Genomic DNA, 21,676 nt, shown 5'->3' on the forward strand with positions numbered 1-21,676 from the left:
CTGCAAAGATGTGCTCTAAATATATTAAATAAAGGAAAGTGAATCTGGCCTGTTCAAGGCTAATATTTTGGTTTCAATACATTTTTTCTGTCATCATCCAAAATATTATGCTAAAACAACCCAAAGTCCACCCAGTAATTTCAACCTCCATCCCATGCCAACTCTTACTGTCAATTTCAGAGCCATGCAATCCAACTAACGTGCCTTTACAAGGCTAATATTTAAAATTAAAAAAGACACTCACTTATATACCAAAGTTACTTTTTCTAAAAAGCACAAATTGAGAGGGACATTTTCTAGGCATCACAATGCTTGCCCTGTACATGAGGAAAGTGGTCAGATAGCCGATTTCATCCCAACACCCCCCTTCCACCTATTAACGCTCAAAGCCACCAAAGGAAGTTCATACAAATTACATGTGGCTGATGGGCAATACGGGTAATAATGCTGATGGTAAGGGAAGCAAAAAAATGTTTTGCCTTCCGGTCTACAACCCTGCTGAAAGAGTTCTACAACATCAGTGATAAAATGTGAAATACTTTTGAACATCATCGGTTTCTTTACATGTTCAACCTCCATTTTAGAACTCTGTAACCTGCATGGCAAGACCCAAACTAAATTGTCTTGTTCCTACCCCTCGTGTACTAAATTTGGAAAGTAGTGTGGAATTCGCTACAAACACAGTTTCTGGAATCATGTTCTACCAAACACAATTCTTATTAAAGTGTTGTGTACAGTGCAGAAGGCAGAGAGAAGCTTACCCCTTGCTGAACTTCTTAAATGGCGGTCGCACAACACTTCGGCTTTTGATAACGCAGTGACGCCCGACTCGTACATTGGCAAGGTCACCCCTGATGATACAGTCATTCATTACGATTGTCTAGGGTACAAAAGAAACAGTTAACCAATGGCATCAATGAGTTATCAGATCTCCCAACCATTCTTACATGCAATCTCTGGGCTTTCAATTAGGCAAACAAACACAGACGCTGTTGACCTGGTGAATTGAAAAACACAGTTCTAAAAATATACAATTAGAAATGTCAAGCTAACACTCGGGTGAGGGATGGAATAAAACTTAATGAAAAACCTATATAACAGTTAACTTCTTTTTATTTGCCCTAAATGGTGTTCATATGTTTGGGGTGCACTTAAAGAGTTTAACACAAGAATGCTTTATTTTTTTTTCTGATAACATTGTGCATGTAAAACCTTTAAGGAAATCCAAATTGAAAATTTCAAATGATCTGCCATTTCCATGTGGCAGCGAAAGACTGTTTATTACAAACCCGCAAATGAAAATTCTTGTTTCAGAAAATGTATAAATTACACTGCAACACAATAAACGTTACTTAGAAATGACTAATAAAAAAGCGCACAAAATAATGTATTGCTAGAGCGCATGAAACACGCATGCCGGAATGTAAAATTTCCTAACTATCGTAACGGAAAATGTCCACTCTTTTAAGGACTTGGATTATGCATACTCTCTTCACTTTAATCAGCATAGCAGCAATTTCTAACAACATACAGAAAAACTACTGATGCCTTGGGAATATTGAATATTGAAACAGTTCACAAAGAACATCAACCATTGTGAAATAAGCCCAAGCAACAGCCAATCAGCACTTCTCCAACGGCAACATAGTCCTTTACTTATAGCCCCACATCCTCTTTTGTCACGTGAGCCAAGCTGACATCCCGCAAACAAGACTCTGGTTTATTAGCCTCTGTCCCTGGGATACAAAACAAATAGTAGTCACTCAAATTCTACCCAACACAGTAAACAACTACAAAAGGCAGTAGCAAGAATGCAATGGCATGTAACTGTTATATTCAGGGTACCAAAGACTCATCGGAACAAACTAGGTACATTCAGAAAGCAACGATTTAGGTAGATTCACAATGTAATACACAAATGCATCGTACTTACTAGTCACGGGGTGAGAGTCAGATCATAATCCGAGGGAGTGATAATCCTCGCCTCGGAGTCCTTAATAGGAGTGAAACTTTCTGTTACGATAGCTAAGAAATTTTCCATTCTATGTTAGGACCGGAGGCGAGGATTATGCACGTTCACAGCTTATCTACCACCAATTGAGCCATGTCAAGCACAGGCTTGAAGTAAAACGTCTAAAAGGTGGAATCAGAAGACCAGTTCGCCAAGTTCATAATATCTTCTAAACGCATGTCAAGACTGAAGGCCTTTGAAGTCATAGGTCCGCGGGCCGAGTGTGCCTCAAAGAGCTTCAAATCAATGCCAGCTTCCTGCATTACCCACCTTATCCCCCAAGCAATAGTAGGAGATGAGACAGCCTTATATGGCTTTCTGAGGGCAATCAAAAATTGGCATTCACCTGGAGAGCGGAACTCCTCTGACATTTCCTCATAGACCTTAAAGCACAGCACCACACACAAATTCGGGACATCAGCAAAGGCAAGCTAAGAAATAACTCTGCTGTGACATTTTGTCTTCCTGGTGACTGTGGAAGATACTCCAGGGGGACAAATCCTGCCTGTGATCTCCCGGGCCCGGACATCAGACACCCGCCTACAAGAGACCAAGCAGAGGAGCATCGCCAGCTTCGCGGACAGCTCCTTACGTGACAGAAACTGATTAATCTGCCAAGAGAAAAAAAGGTTGAGGACCTTATTGACACCCCAGAGAGCCAAGTGCCTAGGCTTCGGAGGAAAGGAGAGCCTGATGCCTCTCAGTAGGCGGGCATACAAAGGGATGATCCCCAATAGGAGATCCCTCTACCTGCACGTGCCCTGCAGAAATCGCCAATCGGAATGTATTGATGGAACAATAGGCTAAGCCCTCTGTGGCCAATGTAGACAAAAAATTAAGTACTTGGAATATCTCAAGACACTAACTGAACCATGTCGCCCAGGCAGACTTGTATTGTTTAACCGTGCTCTCCACCCAGCTTTGGAGAGGAGGACCACAGCTTCTTGTGAAAGGCCCAGGACGGACCATCTGCCCCTGTGCCCTACAACGCCATCAGTGAGAGGGATCCGTCCAGAACAATTTGATGTGGAGTCTGTTCTGGATTGAGGAGCAATGATGGACCAGAAAGTTACAGTAGAACTGGAAACCATGCTTGAGACTTCCAAATTGACCAACACTCGCTTTGCTTGCTGTCGCAGGACTTGGGCCGAGGCCCAGGCGATCATCGCAAATGGTGGGAAGGCTTAACCCCTCTCCTGACTCCAATCTTGGAGGAATGCATCCGTGGCGACCGCCAGATAGTCCGGCCTCCAACTGACTGTCCAGGCGGAAGAGAAAAGATCGATTGAAAAATATCCCTAAGAGTTCTGGATTAAGGCAAAGATATCCGGATGTAGCTTCCAAAGACTGGAGTACTGGAAATTTAGAGAACACTAGTCCACCACCTTATTCTCCTGCCCTGGCAGGTATTCTGCTGTGACTAAAACCTTATGACTGAGGCACTACTGCCAGAAGCTGCCGCAAAGTCCAAAAGCGTCTTTTAGCGCGTACCCCCCACAAGTGATTGATATATCTCACTGCCGAGATGTTGTCCATCTTCAGAAGGACACAAAATTGAAACTCGTCTCTGGTCAAGCACTGGACTACAAAGGAGCCTGCCAAACGTTTGAGACAGTTGATGTGTAATTCTTGTTCCTGCATGGACCATACCCCTCATGTGGAAAATTCTCCACAGCGAGTGCCCCACCCTGATCTGCTGGCCTCTGACTCCATGACTAGGTCTGGCGCCGAACCGAAAATGGTCCTCCCATTCCAAGCATCCATGTGAGTGAGCCACCAACCAATCATATCCTTCGAAAGGACCACTTTCTTTGAGTAGGTGAGACTCCTCCTCAGCCTTGAGGCGCTGAAAAGCCTGATAATGCAAGAGTTGGGAAGATCGCTTGTATTGATGAAGGAAACGTGATATCTCGCTATGGTTTTGCGTCGTTCGTGCCTGATTTTGGTAAGCTTGCGAACCGAGAGGCTCAAAGAAGCCTTGGTCGAGTCAATCATGAAGCCTAGAAAAATGACTGACTGGGAGGAAACTAAAAGAGACTTCTTGTCATGGATGACAAAACCAAGCTTTCGCAGCAAGGTCACCACAAGCTGGAGCTGCAGTGATAGTTGGTGTGGACACTTTGCCAAAAGGAGCATATAGTCGAGGTAAATGATGAGGTGCACTCCTCTGGCCCGAAGCTACTCCACCACCGGTTTGAGAACGTTCGTGAAGCACCAAGGTGCCACGGAAAGCCCCAAATTCATTTGTGTGTTGATGCTAGAAAAACGGAAGGAACCGCCTGTGAGGAGGGAATATCGGAATCGAGAGGTAGGTGTCCTTCAAATCTAGCTGAACCATCCAGTGGGAGGGGCGCAGGAGCTCACACAGCAGATAGATACCCTCCATCTTGAAATGGTGATAGACAAGCCACTCATTGAATTTGTGAAGATTGATGAAAGGCTTGTGACCCCCATCTGCCTTGTCAATGAGAAAAATATTGCTGATAAAGCCTCGTGAACGGGGTTCCGAGAGGAAGTTCGCATCTTTTCGCAAGAGGGATAAATGGGTCTCAGGGGTTCTTCTTGCCTGGGAGAGCCGTAGAACTCTATGTGAAACCCTTCTGGGGTGATAGCGTGCCAGACATGAATGAAACCTGCCAGCCAACCCCCTAACCTTAGAAAGGAAGAAGTGATGACACTTATCGGAACTGGCAGCAGTATTGAATCCTTTGCCTCTGAAATACTGTCTGGTCGGGTAGAACGTAGTATATTGGGAGTGGTACTGGCAGGCGCCGGGCTTAGAGCCTTGGCCACTATGGTACAGGGCAGCTGCCTGGATGGACCAGTGGCCCCTGCCTTGCCCGTGGATAACACAATGGTAAAAAGACTTGCCTAACGGTGGTCTACGCTTTTTCGAATGACGTAAATGTGTCTACCAACTTTCCAAGTTCCTTTATAAAGGCCTATCAAATTCCCGGAGCCGGGGAGGAGGTGCAGTGAGGAGTGGGTCCTGGTCCGGACGCTCGCAAATTGCTGGCTGCTATTTAATATTTGTACTGTGTTATTGAAGCCTGTGTAACTCAGTGTGACCGCGGTTCGCCCGGCCGTGCCTTAATGAGTCTGTCAATGTGCATATGTGCTGTTTTCATGCCGCTGAGGGGGGGGGGGGGGGGGGGGGTTGTTTTATGTTTCTTCTGTGAAATGACAAAAATAAAGTTTTTAAAAAAAATACAAAAATAAAGGCCTATCAAAGAGGCTTACTTGGGCGACTGCGCCAACTTCCAAGACCGCGAGATCACCTAATTTAGGGTCCACCTTGATAAGGAATGAGCATCTGCACTCAGTCGACAGCGCACAATTCGTTTTTCCCAGAAATATAATGGCTCGTGTGCCCAAACGGAAAGTATATCTGGAGAAATGATAGAGCCTGAAGACCCAGCATCTTCGGCCATGTCAAAAAAATGTGTTCGGGGGCCAAGGGCACTCACATGCTTGTCCTGGCAAGCTCGCTAGGACGTGTCAATCCCTTTTTGGGATCCTTCATAAGCTTGGCTAAGAAGGTGGCCATGGTGGGGTCCAGCTGAGGCGGTAAAAGATACCTTACCGTCAAGAGATGGGCAGGGGCATTCAGCCCGGAGGCAACTACAGCCCTTCTTTTAAAGGGTTTTCCTAATTCTTGCTGCCACATAGGAAGCAACCTTTTCGGCTGGTGTCCATTCCGCCGACTGGGGGTGAATGAGATCGTCTGGATCAAGGATATCTGACACTGGGAAAGCTGTTTCGCGCTACCGGTCGGAGCGCCGTGCGTGGGGGGTAGGTCTTTCCACCTTTGCTGTTTGATGCCAAGGTATTAACCTCCTCGAACAACCCCACGGGAACAGACTGCGGGGCCCTCCAGGGTTATATTGTAGGGTTCCCCCTTAGAGTAGGACCTGTTGGCTTGCTCCCTGATAGACCCAGTGAGGTTGTATCCTTTTAACTTTTTACCTTATTACTTTTCACTGTGTAGTACATTTGTTTTGAGGTCCTGAAGAATTGCCAGACAGGCATGAAACATGTCGACCTTTTAGAGGGTTGAGTCAGTCCGCTGTCAATCAAACAGTTTCTTTCTCCCCTCCCACCCTTTTAATAAGGGAGTCAGCCACCCGAATAAAATCCCTTGTGGACTGACTCACCTCCTTTTAAACCTCACTTTCCCTTCACGACTACACCACCACCAGACCCCTCACACGCATACAAACTATTGGCTGGAACAAAAGATCTCCAACAAAGAGCGCCTACGGCGCCCGTCAGACATTGCAGCGCCAGTCTGACGAGGAGCAGGGGACCAATGATGAAGCATGACACCTAGATTTCTGGGTGTGTGAGGTCCCTTAGTTCCAACTAGGGAACACCCAGTTCCCTGACTATAGTTTAGTTTTGTCTCCATTTTCCCATACCTCCTTTTGATCCCCGGGGAACTCAGTATCCTTTTTTGGTTACAAGTTATCTGGACATATACTCTGGACCCCGTAAAAAACTGTCCACACTGGTTCCTTCCTTTGTACTAAAAGGTGTGTATGTGCCTGAAGGGGTTGGAGGAGGGGAGCCAGGGCCTCAATGGATCTTGGTTCTCGTCAGTATCCCCATGCAAGGGTCGTCTGGGGATAGGGGAGGGGATGTTGGGGGCTGGTGTGGGGCAGGGGATTCACTTGGGGCACTACGGACAGGATCCTGGTTTAAAAAAAAACATGCTTAAGATGCTTAAAAGCGTTGCAAACCACTCCTTCCTGGTGGCAGCGTTATGCCGGGGTCTCATCGCGGGCTGAGAGGTGGGAAGGGCCTGGCAAGTCTGGGGCTGTAGGGGCGGCGTTCGCCATTTTTTGCAAATGTGATCTGCTCAGAGAGGTGTTGCTCCATAGAAGCAATATCCTCCACCACTGCTCTGTATATTGTGGCATCGACTGCCTCAAAAGTCATAGTCAAATTGAAGACAATCTAGGGGGCTCTACTCCGCTTCCATCTCTTCAAACCCCTCCATTACCACTATGACAGAAATGGATGTACCCTTTTTCGGCAGGCAATGTCAAAGAACACACTCAGGCATGGGGCGAGCAGGCCAAGCACTGCAGTAACCGGGGCTGGGGGACAGCCAACAATGTATGGCTGGCAGAGACTCACTTCGGTGGGTCCAAGCCCTGGGGCACACTCCCTTGGTGCTTCACTGATAACTGGGGAAATCAAGACTTGGAGATGGTGTCCCTGCAAACAGTGCTGGGTTATCGGGCCGTGTGACCCTGGCGAGTCAATTACACTGTAGGCCGGGAGGCCAAACTGACTGGGGGGAAATATGGAGCTTCCTGGAGGCAGCACGCGCCTGTGCATGGAGTGAACACTGACCCTGCAATGCAAGGTGTACAAAGGAAAACAAGCAGAGGCTAACACAGGCTACAGACCTCTTTTCTCAACAGGGCGTAAATCTCCAGGCTAATGGCTTCAGACGCGGCATGTGATCTCAAACCCTATCTGAAGGAATTTGAGAATCACGTGCCGCTGAACAGGGCGCAACTCTGGTGCCACCTAACAAATAGAGGAATGCACCTAGGAGCCGCACAAACAGAAAGCCACAAAGGGAGGGCAAAGTGGTCCTGCGGCACGGCTAAGGCGTAGCCGTATAAGGAAAACCTAGCACAAACAACATGTGAAGTACAATTATAAAGAAACAGCATAATCAGTACCACAGAACATGATCGTTGAGGCAAGGGAAAAAGCACTTAACGCGGCTGCGAGCAGCAAAGAAAGAGGATATGGGGACATAATTTAAGGACTGAGTTGCTGTTGGAGGAGTCCTGATTGGCTGTTTCTGGTTTCTCATTGGTTGATGTTCTTTGCGAACTGTCTCAATATTCCCAATGCATCATAGGAATAGACATTTTTCTGTATGCTGATAAAAAATAGCTACTATTCCAATTAAAGTGAAGAGAGTATGGATAATCCTCGCCTCCAGTCTGGACATAGAATTATGTAAATGCATGTCATTTTATATGGTTGACAATTTTGGTCAAAGCAACAATGCACAACACTGGTTCACAAGCAGTCACATTTATTAGTAAAATGTAGCATTAGTTACTATGCATTTTATTTGTTTTGTTACAGAAACATCTTAGCATGTGCTGTGGTCATTTGGGAATTATTTCAATTGGGTACGGTGTTTGTGAACTCAAGTGCCCTGCAATAAAGTCTCAGACCAATCTGTGCACAACACTGTGCCACCTCCTCTACTGCGAGTAAGTGCCTAGATGTGGAATCACAAATCTATCCACCAATCACATCATATGAGAAATGGAATGGCTGCTGCTTTATCTGATTACAGAAAGTTTAGTAAACATGGAGACATCCACTAGGACCAGCTCAGAGCACTTACCTTAAATAAGAACAGGATCACTCATTTGTTATACAGTTATGGGTACAACATTTCATAATTTAGGTTGTGCCCAACTGCTGAAAAACTAGCAATGAAAAACACACTACATAGTGTAGATCACTGCTAAGAATAAGTGTTACTTTTACCAAACTTTAGGATACTAATTTTCTCAACCTCAAAAAGAAGAATTGGTAAACTGACGCCCAGGAATTAGAACCTGTGACATTCAGGTTACACAAAGATCTTGGCAGTAAGTGGATCGGACAGCCTTGCTATTTTAAGAATATAGTGCATTGGCATAGAACACACCACACAATTAAGTTATAATATCAATCGAATGACACTGAGGTGCACCCTGTTACTCCTGTTACCCCTCAAAAGCAAGACAATTTTCCCAACAATATAAAAGGGGGAGGAATGATAACCCTGGTAAAATATTGGGGCAAAAATTGTGGGTAATGGAATGGCAGATGACCACCTCCTGCACATGGATGCTAACATGTGAATTTTGAGGTCATATGTAGCATGTGCCACAAGGCAACTCATCTGCGCGATCAGGGGGCAAGACGGCTCAGTAAGTTACATGCAAACATCTACAAGGGATTTTGAATTTACAAGATTTAATTTACCAAAGGTCAACACAGTTCATCCTTCTGAAATTGATAAAGAACACTAGTAAGTTAGGCAGTAGCAGGACCAGTTCCATAAAAAGCTACAAGAGGGCAAATACTGTTGTAGCAGTTGCAAAATAAATATGCATTGTTAGGGCTAACAGGGTAGGTGGTATTTTGAGTCCTGGGTAAAATATTTTAAAATGCCGATTGAAGTAAAAAAAATACAACAAAAAACTAAACTACTGCTTTCTGTATAAAATGCACCTGAGGTATATAATTTAAAATGTGCTGATCAGGTGTACTTTTTCGTTGTAAAATGTCCCTTGTGCATTTCAGCACTCCATAGATGGTGAAGTGATGTTTGAAATAGCCAATAGCATAATGTGAGACAGCGATACTCATCGGGTGGAGTGAAAGTCCACTCAATGTAGGTTTTCAAGTATTTATAACTATGGGTCTGCAGAGAGCGTCGGTGTCAAACTAGAGCTAAAATTGTCCAAATATATCAATCTTTTATTAATATCATCCCCAAAAAAGTCAACATATCTTGTGAGGAAGGATCTGGATAGTTAGTGTGTGGATCCTGGCTGCAGTAGCCAAATGAAAAATACAGTCTTTGTAACAGCACTGTTTCATCTGATAACATTCTGCAGGTAAAACCTTGAACACATTTTTAAAAGAAAATCCAGATTGTACTGAACGTTTATTACAACACTCCGAAGGAAAATTCTGGTTTCAGAAAATGTTAACATGAGGTATTAGGACATGTCGGGCCTCGAATGGTACTTTAGGAGTTGTGCATCTTCTCAATCAATGCGGTTGCGTTTCAATGAGACTGGCTAAATAAGAGACTGTGTCCGCTGATAACAGAAGCATGAGCTTTGGATCTGAATCACTTTTGCGTGCATCCCTTACTTAACATCGATTAGGCACTGTACAGCTTTTGGCCTGGCCCCATATGCCTCCAGTAGCTTCAGGTGGCTACTGAAGGTTACCTATGTGGTAACATGTGCTACGTTTTGGCTGCGGGCCAGTGGAAGCCTTCAAATATTAGAGTAGATCAGATGGCGATAATCACTGTGATACTGCACAAGAATGATAGTGATATTTGAGTAGAAAGGATCGCAGTCTCACTAGGTGGATCCAGCTAGCTACGGACTACGTGAACCAAGCACACGTCCTTAAGTGAGCAGTTGGACAACATATTGTTTATACACAATTGCATAAAAGTGAAAGGTCACAAAATAGTTGCAGGATACGTTGCTCCTTTAGCCAGACCTCTACTCTGTCCTACACTCACAGACCCCTGTCCCAATAGCACTCAGGGTCACAGTTCCCATACTTTTAGTTATGTACTTCAGTCACTGTCCTGCCCAAAAACCCATTCTGAATTAATCAAACAACATAAGTGGGATTACTTGAATGTGCATGAAAAAAGATTACGTGTGCAATGCTCATTCCGAGAAGCACTCTGGCATGCAGACATTCCTAAATGTGTGTAGGAAAATATAACATACCTCATATATTTATGTCGCTGTAGCAATACTAATGCAATAACTAGCCCTACTTTGAACCCAAATCCAACCTAGTTCAAGCTAAGCACCAATAATCGAACCTTTCAAATATTGCGATCACATACCAAAGACTGCCAAATTGGCAACACTATTGTGAACATCAAGCTGAACTGGATAATTGACTAGGAGAGTTGTGTGAATACGGAAGTCAATAGTTTTTAGCAACCAAGTGCGACTGTGAGCAATGTTTGCTCAACTCTCCAACTCCAAATTGTAAAATGTTGATGGGCGGCAGACACAAGTTAGCACCGCACGTAAATAATAAGCATCTGTTAACTGTGTAAATGCAATGGCACATCACTGGGCTACACCTATCTTTCTAAAAGGCGTTCAAAGAAAAAAAGAGCAAGAGAGAAAAAAAATCCATTACCTTTCCATTGAGAACGATATTCTGACTTCCACATAGTACAGACTGCCTACTGACTTTATTTCCTGATGCCTAAAGGAAAAGAACGCACAGTTAGTTATTTCTGAAAGGCTTCAGATGATTAAGACACCCCAAGGCTCAAGAATTTGAGAGAGTTCTTGCAAAGAACACTCTGATTCAAACTGTCAACTCCAACAATACTTGATTCAATTAAAAATAATCATAAGAGTTCACAGTTAAAACATACAGTAACATTCATTTCACATTAAAAGTCCGGAATAGTTCGACTACATACAACACATTTCAAAAAGGATCCCACAGCAACACAAATAGACGAATCTTGCAATGTCCGAAGAAAAACAAAGGCCGGTCTGCACAAGAATAGATTATGGGTTTTCTATATAGGTTATAAAAAACACCTATTGCATGTAACATAATATAAACAGAAAAAGATAAAATGAAGCAATTTTATTTGTCATAGGGAACTTGGGCTCACATTTACAGAAGACAAGATTATGGTCATGCCCGCCCTACTATGGCTCTCAATCTGGAAAAACAATGAGGCTGTATTAAGGAGAGATATATTAGCTGATCCTCTCCTTAGACTGGGGTTAGAGAACCCTTGGATCACGTACATTAAAGCTGTATATAGTAAAATTTGGATGGAACTGTTTTTGATGGACCCATTAACTTGCTATAAATCGAATAGAAAGAGTGTGGTGAGTGCTTTTTATAACCCTGAGGAAACTCAGCAGGTAAAGCTTTTGGTGAAACAGATAACTATTGTTAAGTTCCTAAATCTGTGTGAATCTGACAGTACTACTGATTATATATGGCGTGTTTAAAGTAGCTGGGAGTGCTCTTTATTGTTTCGATTTCGGTCTGATACCGTAAAGTATTTGCTCAGTTTTATCTGAAATGGAAGTTATTTTTCACAGTGGTTAACTGTATATCGCAGACAGGGCGCGATTGCAGCACTAATTTGTAATGAAATGAATTGCCTGTTTGTGGGCTTCTTGAGTTAAGCTGAATCCCTCTTTGACCACCTGTTCTCTAGAAAAGTGTAATTCAGCCACCTCTTATCGGACTTGTTTGTGCTGGTAGGTTTAGAGAACAGGGAGGATCTAGCCAAAGACGTGAAGCATTCTTTGATGTAGGACAACCACAGGATATTCATCCTCTAATAACATTTAATGCAGTCTACGATTAATTGCTGGTTAAATAATGCATTAAGATTGTTCCAAACCACCAGCCATAAATGTGTCTGGGTATGGGGGTACGTTTAATGTAGTCCTCAATAAATGTGTGAGGGAGGCCCAATTCTTCCTGGTATGCAAAGTATGGACAACCAAGAGATTGTGATAACGATCTACGGCGGAAAAGATGCTCTTCGTTTGCAGGCTTGGGGCTGGTGCATATCACCAAACGCCTGTTCGTAGATTGTCTGAAACACATTACTTGCTTTAATTTTTTATAAAAAGAGCCATGGGTATTCCCCAACCTTAGAAGCTACACCAACAAGCATTTGCAATGCAATAGGTCTCGCATTTACGCAAGTTTAAGCTATTGACATTGTAAATGACAATGCCTTTTATTTACATTTTGAAAACAAAAATAAAAGGCATTTTTATTTGCAATGTCAATAGCTCAAACTCGTGTAAATGCGAGACCTATTGCATTGCAAATGCTTGTTTCAGCCTGCCAACAGGAAATGCCAAAATGTCCAAATGGCGAGTCCGTCCATGACAACCAAGTGCCTTTCCTGATGCGGCAATTGCAGATGCAATGTTGAGTCTGCTCAGCCCTCCTTCTTTGGATAAAGGTTAAACTGGCTTGTTCCTTAAAAACCCAGGGTCCCAATATCTCTGCTTTGTTATTCTAGAAGCCTACGTTTTTTGAAGACCGGGGAATCTCTCCAGACTTTTTATAGACCTTGGGCCGGAACGACTGCTGTGGCAAGGCAGTTCTCTGCAGCTGCCCAGCTGCTACCAGAAGAGCTGCCCGTGGCATAGGAAAAAGTCGGCAATATTATTTCACCAGGGGCATAAAAATGCGGGTCCCATTCTGCTCATCTCTAACCCTGCTTTGTTAGCATCATGCCTAGACCGAAGCTTTTATTTCAGAGGATACAAATTTGGTAGCAGGTAAGTGTGGTCTACCACTCACCCTGTTTTCTTGCTCCCTAGCAGATGTATGCCCGCATCGAACAGAGGGCTTCACTTTCATTTTTCCTACTAGGCTTTTCTCAAACAAAAACACACACAAAATGTTTTGACATTCGGGAAGATTCAGCAGCTGGCGCTTGAACTCGACTCATTGCAAAATTCTCTCTATTTCTTTTTTATCATGGCAAATATGTTCCTGTTTGCTTTTGCTTTAATTATTTACCAATTGCTAATATGGATCAAATACTTCGAAAATATTTTTTCTTGTAATTGGCGTAGAGCTATGAACCTCGCTACGATCAGATAAGGATGGATATGTAAAAGGCTAGGAAAGGGTAGTTGCTGTGTTGGATTGTTCTTTTAGTTGCATATTGAAATAAGGACTTAAAACCAACTCTACTGTGTGCATCCCACTTTACAATCACAGCAACGAGTAGGCGGACAGCTTGCACCACCAGGCAGCTTTCATCCTCTGCGGCCGTGTTACCTCAGACTCATCTCCTCTGAAGGATTCTGCAAAAGCCGGAAGTTTTCACCAGCAATGACAGTGTTGTCTGGCCACCTGTGATTGGCATCCGTGTAAGGATCTGAGGAAATTTTATTCACGAAGAGGTCGGTTTTCTGTGTTCCCAAACCGACTATTGGTGCGCGAGAAGGAGTGGAAGCTCGCAATGGGCTCACACATGTCAGCCATGAAAACAACTTGCTGACGTACTGTGGTGACAATGGGGTTTGTGGGGGGAGGACGACCCATGGAAGACCCATGGAAGTGGCCCCCTCTCCCTGACCCCGGGATGATTGGGGGAGGTGGTACGGTCCAGGCCTTAAGTGGGCTATTTTTGGGCTATGTGTAAGGCGCACATATAGACCAAGTATTTATATGCGAAGATTGTTCCCTAATCCCTCCCTCCCAGCCACCATTTTATTGTTTTTTATTGAGAGGTGACACGGTGGCTGGAAGATCAGTATTTAGGCGTAATATGTTCCCCAATACCCGTTGATTTCATTTATTTGACATTCGGAGACCCCGTTTTCTGCAGGGGGGTTTTGTTGGATACAGGTGCGCAAGGTTTGGGGTTTGTTCTTGTATGTAGGTTGCCGCTGGAAGCAGGCGTAGGGCGTTTGGCCTATACATTGCATGTTCTTTAGTTAAAGTTTATTGTTTTTAACATAGGCGAATCACGATAATGTGCAGAGGGTGGATACCTGGAGGAGGAAGGAACGATTAAAAGTGATGCTGTAGGATTTTAGATAGATGTTATTAGAGTTAGGTTTTTAAGTTACAGGAGTTTAAAGGTCACGATTTACATTTTCCAGCAGAGCGGGGTTTAGATATGTATCCGCCCACTTGTGTCACTGCAGGCTTCCTCGGCAGAGCTGGGCTGGGCCGGGCCTCACGCTAAACACCTTTTCCACTTCTTCGTAGAACAGCGGAGAGCCGCAAGTGCTCCCAGTCCCAGCATACCATGAAAGCTGCTTTCGGCGACACACCTCAGCCATTCCTCGTGGAGAGCCTGGGCTGGGAGGGGCACGGACGGCTCTGGGTCCGTCTCGCACATGCACACGCGGATATGTATCTGCCCACTTGTGGCACTGCACGCTTACTCGGCTGGGCCGGGCCTCTCGCTAAACACCTTTTCCACTTCTTCATAGAACAGCGGAGAGCAGATCAGTCGGAAGGCTGCCACTTCGGAGGGTAACGGCCCTGCAAGCGGCCTGTTGATAGGTGAAACCTGCAATCCAGTACGCCGAGCTTTGTGTGCTTGTTAACTTTCCAAGTGCTTTGGACAGATTTTATTTCCTGCTGGCTGGTGTGTGTTGGCGGAAAGTGTCTCCATGTGTGTAACATCTCCAAAACCAAGTCTGAAAAATTGCTTGGCTTGCGAGGACGGAAGGGGGACAGGAAATCGGCACATCGCGTGACTGTACGTGCTTGATCACGCGGGCGTGCACATTTCCAGTCTGTCCTGCACGTGCCCATCTCTTGTCTCCCTTGAGAGGCAAGTCAGTGACAATAGATCTCGCTTGCGACAGCGCTATCGCGCTGCGTCGCCAGGCGAGACCTAAAAAGGGCACCCACAGACTGAAAATTTAAGACATCTTATGGCTGCATTGGCAGACCAAGAACCTTTGTGATTAAAACAAATCCCCGAGTATGGAAACTTAGAAACTGCTGACAGCATTTTGGAATTAAAATGAATTAGTCTCATATTGCTGTGTGTGGCACCAAACACCCTCATGTGAGACTTGGAGTAATTAATGCCCACATTCAGTGATGTCATAAAAAATGAAAAGGACAATATTAGGGATGAAAAACTTTTGGGTGTAAGGGCTAAACAAACAGTATCATCAGCGTAAAATAGTCAAATCCATCTGCTCTCTAACAAACGGTCATTCAATTTGTTGATGTAAAAAAATTGAATAGAATGGGTGATAGAATGCATCCTGCTGCATCCCTCTACAGAAACCAACTGGTTCAGTACACTCCCCATTCTGGGCATGTCTAACTCTGGCAGATAAATTCACATGGAAAAAAACGTCCCAGGGTGGCATCAAGACCCAGGTCGAGCAACATGGACCATAGCTTGGACCTTTTCACAAAATAAAATACGCTAGACATTTCATGAAACCAAGGTACAGTAGGCAGTGTCTGGCAGACACATACTTGCCTAAGATAAGATGTAAATGTAGGCACTGCTCTACGGTTCCCAGTCCCTCCCTGAAGACGTGCTGGCAAAAGCTCAAGATGTTGTTGGCATTTGGCCAAATTCTGATGCAGTTATAGAACTCCCCCCAAGATTTTAGAGGAGAAATCAATGAGCGACATTGGTCGATAGCAGCGTGGATCAATGCGGTAACACTTTTTAAAAATAGGAACAATTATAGAGCAAGCCCAGGAAGGAGGAAGGGAGGCCACTTTCAATTCATTATGAACGTTTGTATGCATCGGTCAGAATTGCTCTTAAATAAAAACAGTGGGTACCTTGAGAGCTTTAACAACTTCTTCTACATCCAACATAAGGTTTAAAACAGAAACTTCTCCTATGAAATGGGCTGCAGTGGAAACCGTAAAAGATGGGAAACTCAGTCATCGGGCAGGGGGGTGTAAGAGAAGAGGAGACTTACTAAAATCATCATTCCTAATACGGTTGACTGTAAGACAGAAACACCTTGTGCCTTTAGTCTTACCAGCTGCCATCAATGCTGGGAGATTGGAATCCATAATCTCCTGCTTTCTTTGCCACAGGGTTCTGTTATAAAAACCCTACACCTCTTTATTTCAACTGAGCCCTGTGTTGCATCCCAGTGCTTGCCTCCAAAAATATTTGCTTGTGAGCAGGCTGCGTCAAACCACCTGGAAGTGCAGTTATTCGACTGACACATAGGTTGGGGAGCATAGTATGTACTTTAATTCAAATGTCCATGAAAACCTCTCCTACTATTGTTTTATCCTTATCCTTGCTTAGGAAGCTGCAAAATAATCTCAAATTATGCTTGATAAGCATAGTGAGAAATGTTTGTGAACAATAAAGTTTCCAAAACATCAGAGGAGCTCGATTATTGGTGGACAAGGGTACAGAGGCACAGGACCAACCTACCGGCTGACCCCCGAAAAATTCAAGAGTGAGATTTAGCGGATTATGTTAATCAATCATCAGATGTAGAATATCACATGTTAAAACCTAGTTGACAATAGGTCTAGACAGAAAGATATAATCGGTAATGATAGAATAACCCCTGCCAAAAAAAGTTGCCACACAAAGTGTGTAGCTTGAAAGGTGTTTGTGAATATTAATCAGATTCCTCTCCAAGACCCATTTCGCAAGTTTGTTCCTCCTAAAGTTAGTCATGGGGAAAGAGGGTGTTGGCACACAACCTTTAATGGGGTGTGTATATATAGTGACTATTCATGTTTAGAGCAGTGATAAAATCCCCACATACCACAATATTAAAACAATACCGGGCACCCTTAGATTGCTCAGAAATTGTATTAACCGTCAGAACCAAATTGTTAGCATTTCTACATGGAACACTTAGTACATTATACTTTCAACATTTCACTACATCACCTGGCAGTGACACTACAGACTCAGACAGAGCAATTGCATACCAGAACATCACAAGGGCCAACACATATTTTGCAGGAAGGACCAGTAGCTTTATGAAGGAGAGTTTGCTGCAACACTGTTATGAAGGTAGGGTACTATGATGGTTAGTTGATGGATGTGCAGCATTTGTGCTTTGAATGGACAGGTTCCCATAGTGTTTGCAGGAGGGGATGGAATACTTAGTTAATTTTTGTTTTATTTTTTGCACTTCATATAGAGCAGACAAGGCCTAGAAAGGCGTCAAATTGTTATTCATGGCGCCGCTAACCAAAACTGACACCTAAACTGCAGGAATCGGTGATAAAAATGACCTGCCCAACCTATACAAAAATTAAAATGGAATCTCACAGGGCTCCAAGTGTTATGAGAAAAAGTGAGGTATCTCTGAAAAGGGTGTGACCTATGTCATTAAGGGTGTGGCTTATAAATTTTGAAACTAAAATCCTGTGCTTTCCATAGAGTGCTACCTGTGCGGTGTCTCTCTGTAATGCAGTTATATAGCACAAGAACAAATACATGCCTTAAGCAAGCTGAAACTATTGGCTCTACCAATGTTTATTAGCTATATAAAATAAACGATTACTAATTATTTTGTTGTACCGCAAAATGTTTCAATTCTGAAAATATGAGACTGTGAATTTTAAAGTCTCAATCACATCCGTTCTTTCCTTCACAACACGTTCCTCTAGTCTCTGTGTGTTAGGCAACTACGCAATTTTTCTCCATATATCTTTTTTAAATCCTCCTTCTGCGTATCTCACACCTCATCTCTTTCCTTTTCAGCACATTTTTAGTCCTCCTGCATATATTCCTTGCATCCCTCCCTTCTCCATCTCATACACACAACTACTCACCTGCTATTTCGTTTAACTTTCCGTCGGTCATTATTTCAGCAGAGGTGCATGTGATTCACACACTTTCGACTTTTACAATTGGTACATATGACTATTGCTGTGTGCACTCCACAGAGGCTGAGGATTGGAGGAGAATGTATTCTGGGCTGCTTTATAGCCGCTGATAGGGACTGTGAAATACTTGCACAGTCTTCAACATCAGCTCCAAAGCTTTCAATCGTTTACGACCAGTGAATCATCTATGCAATCAGTAAGATCACTGGTGTATTAATTTCTATTTTTCTTGGTCCCACTATTACTTTATACACTTCACCGTTTGTTAAATATTGTGAAACGCAATAGCAAATTCAGGTCCTGGCAATAGCTGCGATACCTTTGTCGGTCTACAGGCTGAAACATGTAGACCAGTCTTTGTCTAATACCTGCAGTTATAGATTATCCCTGCCGGTGCTCTGTTTTTAATCCTGGCCCCAGGAGCTAATAAAGTCATTTTTTTCGTACCTGATAGCTAGTTTTACTAACACTATCATCACAGTTTATATTATTTTGTGCTGCGCCCTCTACCCAACCTGATATCTCTCTTCTTCTTGTAGGCTTTAGTATATCTTAAAACTAGGAATAAAACATCCCTGAGCTCCTCCCTCTCAGGGAGGGGGTTGTAGCCAGTGGCGGGACTAGGTTTTCTGGTCACGTGGAGAATCCCAATGATGAAGCATGCCACCTACAGTGGGTGAGGGATTTCGTCCTAACAAAGGGATCTCCCCACAAGCTCTAACAGATAATCTCTGGTTTCTTTCCTCTGTTTGCTAATTCAGACCGAAGGGTTTTTCAGTGTATATTATATGGCATGACATACCACAGTTGCACCAGGATCATTGGAAAAATGTAAACCAATCAATATTCTGGTAAACAAGATACTTCTAGAGACACGTACTTCATAATGCATGCCATCGGTTAGGCTATGCATAGCCAATTATGGAAAAACAGACATTATATTAAACAGAGCAATACAGTGGTTTGTTCAGCAAATGAATGACATAGACAGAAACTACCCAGATACGGTTTCTCTGCCCCAGATGCCAAGGCCCTGCTGGGGACTTACAACACATGTTCTGGGGGTGCCACACATTGCAGCAATACTGGAACTACATCCATGAAACACTCCGAGCAACCTCAAAACATGCTCGGGATTAATACATGGGAGGCATGCACGCTAGGGGTGTTCCGAAGATGAAGAACTGATAAAGTACAGGTGCGCTTCACGTCCCTTCTATTACTCTTGGCAAAGAGAGCTATAGCCATGCACTGGCAAGCTCCGGGGGGACCCCCGGTGAAGGCTTGGGTGGGAGCAGTCAAAAAGTGGAGCGCTGCGGAGGAAGACGCGATCCAGGAGGAGGAAGCGAAGGGAACGCTCAAACACCACATATCCATGGAATGGGCGCAACTCCTATTCCAGTTCAGTCAGCAAACCACACGAGCAGAGCTAGCCGAAGTCCCCATTCCCAGACTGCATCCACCACACTGACAGAACCAGTTGGCTGACGTAAAGAGCCAGAGCACACACCTGCTGCAGAGTCCCCCTAACAGTCCACACCGTAGGGCAAAGCCCAAGAACCTGACAGTGGAATTAGCCACGTCCCCCCTACTTCCTCCCGTACCAACAGTCGCCAGCCACCAGAGTAGCCCCACACACCTACAGAGAGGACCTACTTACTCCCCTCCCGTCTGCACACACACCCTCCCTCCCCGCTGACCCCAAACGAGTACCCCACTTCAACACCCAGTTTTTTCAGTTCAAGATACAAACCAGCAGTTCAGATAACGTCAACAGGGGACAGGGACCGTCGCCCACTCACTTCAGGGGAATGCTAAAATTCCCACAAGAACCATGGGTAGGTGTAGCCCCATAACAAAACTATAGACACATAGAGACATCCGAGGACTCATAAGTCTGCCACAAATAGCCTCAACACATGTGCAATACCGGGATTGTGATAACACATAATGGCAGCTAAGAAGGATAGCAATTACGAATGTACACTCAAGTGCCTAAATTGTCTTTGTCTATCTATGCATGTAACTCGAAATTGGAACACTTTTCTATGCTTCATTGTATCTAAAGTGTCAAAAGTTAATAAAAAAATGTAAACAAAAAATGAATGACACACAGAACGTCACCAGGCAACCTAAGCGTTGCTTCCTCAGAGGAATACAAATATTACATTATAGAAGCCACAGCTTCATTTTCGGTGATTTGACTGAAATGGAAAAACACGGAAATGCATGGAAAATAATACACTCTCAGGGAATGCAAGGTTGAGAAATACAAGCTAGATGTAAACTGCACCGCTGACCTGGATTACGTTAACGTTTTTTACAGTCATTGTTGAGAAATCAAACAATGTTTTTGCCTGTTCCGTTAAGAACATGAACATAGAGAACGATAGGGATCGGTTTCAATGTCAGTTTTGAATTGCTGATGGGACTGAGACCCGTAGGGCCCCACACAGCTTATAGCTCCGGAATCCGAGAAAGATCATGCACTTTTAAAGCAAATCTGTTGTATATGTAATATTCTCAAGTAACACAGAAGTCTTATAAATACACTACATAATTGCATAAAGCACTGCACGGTGCATAGAACAGGCGACAGTCCATAGGCCTTCTTACCACCACGGCTTTCCGAGAACATATGTTAGAAAAAGAAAAACAAATGAGTGCACAGAGAGTAAGAAACTGAGCTCGATGATCAGGGGTGGGGGACACAGCAATATCTGCAGATATAGTTGACTGTGGAGCATACACGTCAATAGACCAGGTGGGAGGCTCCTGATTTTGGAAGCAAAAAATGTCAATATTTGGCTGTCTCCCGCCTGAAATTCCCTCTGCTTCAATAGTAATCATTGAGAGAAATAGTCTCAAGATTTTTTTTTATCTCCCAATTTCATCAGCAGAGGCACCCCCCCACATGGTCGACCCACCCGAATCCCAATAAATTCAGACCACAACAAGTTTCTGTTTTATGGAAGAATTGAGGCCGCAGTTTATTAGGCATTTCTACCTTACAAGCGATCCGTTACACACCATTATTTTGTCCGGCGAGCCTGTGTCCTTACCCCATATGCTCTGCACTGTGCCTTACATTCAGTGCAGCTCTCTTTGCCCTGGTAACCTATCACCTGGGGACACAACCCTTCCCTTTCACTCCCGGCAAGCTTCTGCTTCCTGCCCGACCGGGTAACCTCTTACTTCCGGTTGCCACACACTCCTTGGGTAAGCATCTGCTTGAACGCAACCGGGTGACTCTTTCGCTTCCGGTGTCGACACATTTCCTTCCGGGTAAGCGTTTGTTCCCACTCCAACCAGGTGCCTCTTCATTTCTAGTGTGTACCCTCTTTGTTACCTGGGCAAGCGATGTGCTTCCTGCCCGCCAAACCTGGTTGACTTTTCCCCCACCCATCTCTGCGAAGGTGACCCGGTAACCGGTACCCAACTTCCTCCATGCCACAGGCTCGGCCTTCAGTTGTGTAATTAATTGTTTACTTCCGGTTCACCTGAACAAAGGGCCTTGGGGAGCTTGCCAGTGCCCCCTGGGTCCTG

At 44.2% G+C, this 21,676-nt stretch overlaps 1 protein-coding gene across 1 annotated transcript in view; it reads right to left on the reverse strand.

Moving 5' to 3' along the window:
* Positions 1 to 21,676, reverse strand: part of DCTN5 (dynactin subunit 5) — a 66,903-nt gene that overhangs the window by 44,299 nt on the left and 928 nt on the right. Inside the window, exons 2-3 of the mRNA XM_078664801.1 lie at positions 10,952 to 11,020; positions 762 to 880 (exon numbers count right to left, since the gene is read on the reverse strand). Coding sequence (XP_078520927.1) covers positions 762 to 880; positions 10,952 to 11,020 — 188 coding nt within the window. The remainder of the gene's footprint in view (positions 1 to 761; positions 881 to 10,951; positions 11,021 to 21,676) is intronic.

Source organism: Lissotriton helveticus, chromosome 10, assembly GCF_964261635.1.
Source record: "Lissotriton helveticus chromosome 10, aLisHel1.1, whole genome shotgun sequence".
Lineage (NCBI taxonomy): Eukaryota > Metazoa > Chordata > Amphibia > Caudata > Salamandridae > Lissotriton > Lissotriton helveticus.